Source organism: Elephantulus edwardii, unplaced genomic scaffold (genome assembly GCF_000299155.1).
Source record: "Elephantulus edwardii isolate Elephantulus edwardi_28Jun2011 unplaced genomic scaffold, EleEdw1.0 scaffold00040, whole genome shotgun sequence".
In the NCBI taxonomy this organism is placed as follows: domain Eukaryota; kingdom Metazoa; phylum Chordata; class Mammalia; order Macroscelidea; family Macroscelididae; genus Elephantulus; species Elephantulus edwardii.
In genome coordinates, this window is record NW_006399790.1 from 13,286,157 (window position 1) to 13,294,249 (window position 8,093).

The 8,093-nt window shown below is 45.2% G+C and overlaps 1 protein-coding gene across 1 annotated transcript; it reads left to right on the forward strand.

Annotated features, from left to right (window-relative positions):
- The first annotated feature begins 1,962 nt into the window (after positions 1 to 1,962).
- On the forward strand, positions 1,963 to 5,125 carry LOC102875763 (DDB1- and CUL4-associated factor 12-like protein 2-like). Its single transcript, XM_006885105.1, has 3 exons — positions 1,963 to 2,033; positions 3,439 to 3,709; positions 3,806 to 5,125. Exons 1-3 carry the CDS (start codon positions 1,963 to 1,965, stop codon positions 5,123 to 5,125), a joined length of 1,662 nt encoding a protein of 553 aa, XP_006885167.1.
- The last annotated feature ends 2,968 nt before the right edge of the window (positions 5,126 to 8,093 follow it).

The window sequence follows — 8,093 nt, forward strand, 5'->3', positions numbered from 1 at the left end:
AGAAATTGCAAAGACCGTGGCCTATCTCAGACGTACCTTAGTCTCCAGAGAGACACCATTGCTCTTCAGTACCCTGGAGAGGTCTCTAACAGCAGACTTTCATATGGCAATATGTCTTTTAATTTCCTGGCTACTGCTGCCAAGAATGTTCACTATTGTAACTTACACCTGTATGCAGAACAGATTATCTGAGAGCCTGGGCTCTATGAGGAGAAGTGTGGTGTCAGGATTGGTGGAAGATCTATTAACAATCTGTGATATGCAGATGACACAACCGTGCTTGCTGAAACTGAGGAGGACCTGAAATGCTTGCTGCAGAGAGTCAAGGACTGCAGCCTTCAGTACGGATTGAAGCTCAGTGTTAAGAAGACAAAGATTCTCACCACTGGACCAATTGGCAGCATCAGGATGGATGGTGAAGAGATTGATATTGTTAAGAACTTTAGTCTGCTTGACTCCACAGTGAACACTCTTGGCACCAGTAGCCAGGAAATAAAAAAATCTATTGCCATGGGAAAGTCTGCTGTTAGGGACTTCTCCAAAGTACTGAAGAGCAATGGTGTCACTCTGGAGACTAAGGTGCGTCTGATACAGGCTATGGTCTTTGCAATAATTTGTTATGCATCAGAGAGTTGGGCAATGACTAGGGAGGATAGAAGGAGAATTGATGCCTTTGAGCTGTGTTGCTGGAGAAGAGTATTGAGGGTAACATGGACTGCCAAGAAAACAAACAAATTCATCCTAGAGAGGGTTAGACCAGGCTGCTCCTTGGAGGCAAGGATTCTGAGCCTCCGTCTAACATACTTTGGACATGTTGTAAGGAGGGAGAGGTCCTTGGAGAGGGACATCATGCTTGGGAGGGTGGAGGGATGGCACAGAAGGGGAAGACCCTCTATGAGGTGGATTGATTCAGTGACTGGGGTAATCGGGATGGGTGTGTCAGAGGCAGTGAGATTGGCACAAAATAGAGCAGGGTTTAAGGCTGTTGTACATAGGATCGCTATGAGTGGCAAGTGACTCGAAGGCACATAACAACAACAACGTTTATGAAGGCAGCTCTGGTGGTCTAGTGGTAAGAAGAGGTACTGCAAGTAAGAAGGTTTACTGATCCAATCCACCGGTTACTCCAAGGGAGAGGATAGGCAATCTCCCAGGCAATTAATTAACTGCCTCTGAAAACCCGCTGGAAGGCCATCTATCGGTCAGTTCTGTTTCTGACTCTATAGAGCATGGCACAATGTTTGTGAATCATTTCTCTACATGTCTTTTCACATATGGCTGTCTCTTTCTAGAATGCTTATTCCTGCCACTGCTGCCTGGGAAAATGAAACGGCAGCTGCTTCTGCAAATGTCCTGCCTTCGAATTGATTCAGACTCCTTTCTTAATTCATACTTCCTTCCCAACCCTCAGCAAATATTTCTATTGATATAGGACGGAAAATATGAGAAATATCAGACCTGCAGTGGGGCGAGTGTTAGGGAATACTGGTACACGGACGGTCTGTACACGGAGCTGGTGCATTGGATCGGAGGTAACAAAAATGAGTGAGGGAAAGTGAAGAGTAGCAGCAAGCTAATACCCCTGGCTTTCTCCGACTGGACAGGAAGTAAATTGAACTCCTTTTCCTAAGCAGCATGCATAAAGCACAATTTTTGTCGAAAAGGAGGGATGTTTGAAGACTTGGTATCACCCAAGCACTCCGGGAAATGGATCACTGGGTAGCTAAACCTGTGTGGATTTAAAAGTTTTACATGGTTTATAGCACCGAAGGAGCGGAAAGGAATAAAAACCATTCAACCTCTGTGACTACAAAGTCCACACTCTGAATCCCTAACACTCTCGTAATTGTTATTGCTTCCTTCTGGAAAGTTCTTTCTCTTAGTCTCTGCCTATTAATAGTCTACTGAACCCTGAGGTTACATCTCCATGGCCACAAGGGGGCTCCTCCTTGTGCTAGGGTAATGTTTGGGTGCCTGGGCCCCCTGCTGGGACTGGATGTAAGGATAGAACCTTCTGTCCAGGGAACGAACGGGTAGGGTGATCTTGGGATGGGGTGGGAGCGGGGAGACTGAAGATGGTTCCCCTTTCTTGGTTGCCTTTGTTACACCACCTCAAAGATCTGATAAACCAATTCTGAGGAAGAACTCCCACTGTCACCTTACTGCGAGTTCCTCAAGACTCCAAGTGTTCTTGAGGCGGTGCCCCTACTAGGGTCCCCAATACCTTAACAGTCCTAAATTGGGACCAAGGTCCCCAATACTCCGTATCCCTAAAGTGGGACCAGGGCTCCAGATAATCTATAGTTTGAAAATGTGGCCAAGGCTCGCCGTTCAGAACCCACCCTTCCGTGGCTTACTGTACAAGCAGGCAGAATATCAGAGATCTAATTTGGAGAAAAAGAAAAAAAAAAGTGAAACTGTTTAAGAAGCAGGCAAGAAGGGATGAAGCAAAGGAGACTCACGAGAAGAGGAACCTTGCTGCTGCCCAACAGTCCTATTTCTTGCTAAATCCAATGTCTAATCGTAGCAAAGAATTTTTAGTATTACACCATGTAAGAGGGAGTTCTGGTGGCATATCTATGGAAAAGTCATGCTGCTTGAGCGGTTCCAATCCACCAGCAGCTCCATGGGAGAAAAATAAGCAATCTCCACTCATGTGATTTACAGACCCAGAAACTTAACAGAGGGTCAGATATGAGTCAATCGGGATTTGAAGTCAAATGACCAAGAGAAGTGTAAGTTACCTATCTCTCCCTGTGTCAGGGTTTCTCTTAACCTTTGTCTGATTAAAATCCATAGCCCCACTATCTACCGTAGAATCAATTTATCGAGTTTCTAAGGTTTTAAATCTTTAGTGAAGATGGTTCATCGTTCTCTGAAGAAAGCTTGGTAGGTTTGAACCGCTAACATTTTAGTGGCGACAAAATACATAACCCACTATGTCACTCGGACTATACCATGGATCTTAAATTTTATTTAAGTTGAAATTTTAAGACATTAGTTTGCTGTTGTCTTGAGGATGTCCCATTCGGGGGCATCATTGAAGGTGCCCTAGAAGGAGCTCATCAAGCAACTTGTAATGCTAAAATATGGTGGGAGTTTTTGGAGATCTCCCGCCCCAACTACCTTCTAGCACTTTCTTCGCTTCTCCACCAATCCTGATCTTTCCTTGCCCTCAAAAACCTCCCTGATTGGTGGGCACCCTCCTCAGACACAAGCCCCGCCCACCACCTCCGGCAACTCAAATCCCTCGCAACATTGGGTTGCCTTCGCTCTTTGACCTCCTCCACCAGCACAGTCTGCACTTCCCGCCCTCTCCCAGTCAGTGCTGCACCTTCACCAGCAAGTTCCTCTCCTGCTCCCTGCTGGCCCTGCGCCTCCTGCCTCTCCGGACTTGGACTTGGTAGACTTGAGAACCTGTTCTCACCTGGCATTTAGGCGTGCGCAACCCCAACTAACACCAAGCCGTCCCATCACCGCCAACATCACGGCCAACACTGGTGCTATGCGTCGCCGCCACCGCCACCGCCGCCGTCGCCGCCACCGCCACCGCCGCCGGCGCCCTGGCCACATCAACGCCACCACCACCGCCGCTGCCAGCGCCAATGCAGCCACCACGCACCAAGTGCCCACCGCGGTCACGCAGCAAACAGGTAGCAGGAAGCGGAAAGCCCCCGAGGCTGAAGCGGGCTCGGGGAGCGCGGCGTCGGTGTCTCAGGATCTGGTGGCAGGGGCACCTGTAGAGGCAGAGGTAGTGGCAGAGGTAGAGGCAGGGGCAGAGGCGGAGGCGGAGGCGGAGGCGGAGGCAGAAGCAGGGGCAGGGGCAGGGGCAGGGACACAGATAGCCAAGAAACAGAGGCGGCAGGGGGCGCGCCGCTCGCTGGTGCACTACCTGAAAGACCGCGAGCTGGGCGCGCGTGGCGGCTACGGTGGGCCCCAGCGCTTCGAGGACGAGCTGCGCATCAATGCGGTGCACCAGCTGCCGGCACTGCTGCAGGAGCACGAGCTGAATCTGGGCACTCTCAACAAGGTCTTTGCGTCGCAGTGGCTGAACACCAGGCAGGTGGTGTGTGGCACCAAGTGCAACACGCTCTTCCTGTTAGATGTGTACACGAGCCAGATCACACGCATCCCTCTCCTGCCGGACAGGGTGTCACCGCTGTTCCAGGACCAAGTGAACTGCGGCATCCACGCCATCGAACTGAACCCCTCCAAGACACTGCTGGCCACAGGGGGCGAGAACCCCAACAGCCTGGCCATCTACCACCTACCCACGCTTGACCCTGTGTACCTAGGTGACCGCCATGGCCACAGGGACTGGATCTTCGCCATCGCTTGGATGAGCGACACTGTGGTCGTGAGTGGTTCCCGCGATGGTAGCGTGGCACTGTGGCAAGTGGACCCAGACATGTACCACAGCAGCACTGCCTGCCACAACGATGAGGGGCTGCCCACGTACACCCACACCCGCCCACAAGATGTGGAGATCATCCCCAAGGCCGACACCAGCCCATTTAACCACAAGGTGCGGGCCCTGGCTTTCAATAGCAAGAACAAGGAGCTGGGATCAGTGTCCCTCGATGGCTACTTCCACCTGTGGAAGGCACCAAACATCCTGTGCAGGCTGCTGTCCCTTAGGCTGCCCTTCTACCGAGACAATGTGTGCCTGACCTACTGCGACCAACTGAACCTGTACGCAGTGGGCTCCCAGTCCCATGTCACCTTCCAGGATCCTCGTGATTACCAGTCAAACCTGAGGCCCCTGTGCTCCAGAGAGGGTGGCACCGGAGTGCGCTCCCTCAGTTTTTATGAGCACATCATCACCATAGGCACCGGCCATGGGTCCCTGCTTTTCTATGATGTCCGTGCCCAGAAGTTCCTGGAAGAGAGGGCCGCTGCCAGCCTGGACTCCTCTCCAGCACCTACAGGGAAGAAGCTCAAGCTCACCTCTGGGAGAGGCTGGCTCAACCACAATGATCTCTGGGTGAATTATTTTGGAGGCGCTGAAGAGTACCCCAATGCGCTCTACACCCACTGCTACAACTGGCCTGAGATGAAGCTCTTCGTAGCTGGGGGGCCTCTCACTTCAGGCCTCCATGGGAACTACGCAGGCCTCTGGAGCTAAGGAGAGTGACCTGATGTGATCAAAGTATGCAGGTTTATCTTCTAGTCAATGTTCTTTATGCTACCTTTGTAACTTTTTAAAGAAAAAAAAGCAATAACCTTGTTTTCTTTTCTTCCCCCCTTCTAGGTGGAAGACTACCTGTTTGCCTGTATTTTTGATAAAAGAGAGAGAAAAGAAGATCCTTCTGGCAAGCAAAATTTGGCTTTAACATTTTTCTACACCTTGACCCAAAACACCAACATTTGCCTTCTCCTGCAAAGGATTTTGACTAATTCTTAATTGCTGCTTTTTTGAGTGAGTCAACTCATCCTTCTCCTTAAGCTGGTGAAGATGAAGACATGGCCCCAAAATAAGCACATATTCTTTTTCTACTTGTTTGGTTACCTGTATTACAGCACTTGTTTTATTTACTTTTGATGCAGATATACTGTATTTTAAGAGCAGTGTTTACTAAGCTTAGTTTATGAATTTGTTTGAGAGATTTAATCATAGCATGGTTCCAATTGAGAAACACTTCTCAAATTCAAGTTAACCAAATTTGGGAAACCTTTTATTTGTAAGTTGAGGTATTAAATGTTTATAGTTTATAGAGTCTTGGTGATAAAAGTTATTTTGGGAAAAAGTATTTTCTTCTGAAAAAAAGTTGTCTTAGATTCCCCCCCCCCTCAGTATCTAAATACAATTTAGTAATGAAAGAGTTCAGGTTACTTAGAGTTAATTTTAAGATTGACTCTTTCCTTTCAGCCTTTAAATTTTTATGACCTATTGTTAAATAGATAAACAGCTATTAATTTTTTCCACTTCTTGCCTTAGTACTGTCTAGCCTTGTGAATGTTTGCCTGTTTCTTGTTTTTGAGGTTTTACAGAGCTTTAGTATTATTCAAAGCAGGGGTTCCAGGTCTCAAGGTAGACCTTGCAGTAGGTTGGTCAGAGGGTATACTGATCAAAGAAACAACCTGAGTATTTTAGTTTCTGCGTTTGGACAATCAAGTGTTATATTTAAGCCTACTTTAAATTTTCAAATTCTGCTTACAAAGTCACAAGGGGAAACAATTACAAAGAAGAAAAATTTGTTCAGTCTGTATACTTTCTGCAAAGACTTATCTCCTGAAATTCTAATTCATAAGAATCTTTTTTAAAAATTTCAGTAATTCTTCATTAAAGTTAGAATACATGTGTAGTTAAAAATAATAGTGTCGTAACCCGCAGTATAATGGGTTTTCAGCACAGAAAGTGAATTTCAAGAATATGAGCTAAGATTAAGTGGGATTTGGATAAATAAAAATACTTTGGAAACTCAGGTAAATATAAATTGTGAGTTGTAGTTCAGATGGCACTGTCTCTTTATGCAAGAACATTGGAAGTAGGATGGGAGATTGGCTTTTCCCCCAAATTGGCCAAGTTGTGCTGACCTTGGAAAGTGTTGTATCGCCTTTGTATTTTCTTAACTGTTTGGCATTTGTACACTGCTTTAGTGTCGGTGCCCTACTTCATGTTTAATTACAAGTTGAACCAAGATTTATCACGAAAGTAAACCGAGACAGAAAAACTTTTTTTATAGTCGTTTTAACAAGTTTATAAAGAAGTTCAAAAGAAGTTTATATAGAAGTTAGGTATTTGTATGCATGTATGTGTGTGTCTCCAGCTCAGTTGCAAATGTCTTAAGAATAGAGAATATAACTGCCATCTCTGCATTCTCTTTTCTCTATGAATTGAATGAATGCCTAGCAAAAACTCATAGGCAGAAAGCAAATATTTACTAAATGAATGTATTTGACCTCTGGAGATCTATACTTCAAAACATACATCCATACAGGCATAAATAAAATTTGCTTTAAGCAATATTGTGATCCTGATGTCTTTTTTTCCCCCTTCCTTTTTTTCTTAAGATAAAATTTGTCTTAATTCATTTTCAGAGTAGGCCATATGCTCCTCCATTCACACACGTAACCAAGTTTGATTCCAGAAAAGGTTGGAAAATGTATAAATGCTTTTCCCCTCAAAAAAAAAAAAATTAAGATGCCATTGGAACTTAAAAGAATGTAAAATATGTTTTCAGAAATTAAATTGGAATGAGCTTGTTTTAAAACTTTTGGGGTGATTTTTAAACTTTAAAGTACATTTGCCAACAGTTTCTTAAGCAGCACCCAAGAACCTCACTAAAATATTTCTTGTTTATCTGTTTGTTGTATTTTGTAATTGTTTGACGCTGTGGGGAGACTATTTTCAGAGTAAGTTGCAATTTCTGTGCTATTGTTCTATTGATGTTGCTTTAATTTTTAAAATAGAGCCAAAGCTTATTTGTGACTACTAAAAGTAGTCTGATGCATAGCAAGTAATTGTAAAGACTATGGCCTGGATCAGGTGCATCTTAGTCTCCAGACTGACATCATTGCTCTTTAGTAGTTTGGAGAGGTCTCTGACAGCAAACTTTCCCAGTGCAATTCATCTTTTAATTTCCTGGTTCCTAGTACCAAGAGTGTAGATTGTGGAGACAAGCAAACTGAAGTTGTTAACAATCTCAAACTCTTCACCATGTATCCTGATGCTGACAATTAGCCCAGTGGTGAGAATCTTTGTTTTCTTTATGTTGAGCTTCAAGCCATATTGCAGGCTGCAGTCCTTGACCTGGTGCAGCAAGTGCTTCAGGTCCTTCTAAGTTTCAGCAAGCAGAGTTGTGTCAGCTGCATTACACAGGTTGTCAATGAGTCTTCTTCCCATCTTGATGCCACACTCCTCCTCATAAATCCCTGCCTCCCCAATGATCTGTTCTGCATACAGATTGGAAAGGAAAGAAAAATAAAATCATAAAGAAAAAGAGAGAAAGCTGAGAAGTTAATTAAAGTCAATGGTAAGAAAGGCCCAAAGCATGCTGAGATTTGATTTCAGTGCACCTGATTCAACATGTGAAGTTTCATTTATTTCAATAGCTTTGAGTCCAGACTTTTAAGAGTATTCACTGTAATAA

Coding starts and splice junctions, on each gene's coding strand:
- LOC102875763 (XM_006885105.1), top strand. CDS start 1,963: ATGTTTGGGTGCCTGGGCCCCCTGCTGGGACTGGATGTAAGGATAGAA. Junction 2,034..3,438: donor TCTGTCCAGGGAACGAACGG/GTAGGGTGATCT, acceptor CCTGGCATTTAG/GCGTGCGCAACCCCAACTAA. Junction 3,710..3,805: donor GCTCGGGGAGCGCGGCGTCG/GTGTCTCAGGAT, acceptor GCGGAGGCGGAG/GCAGAAGCAGGGGCAGGGGC.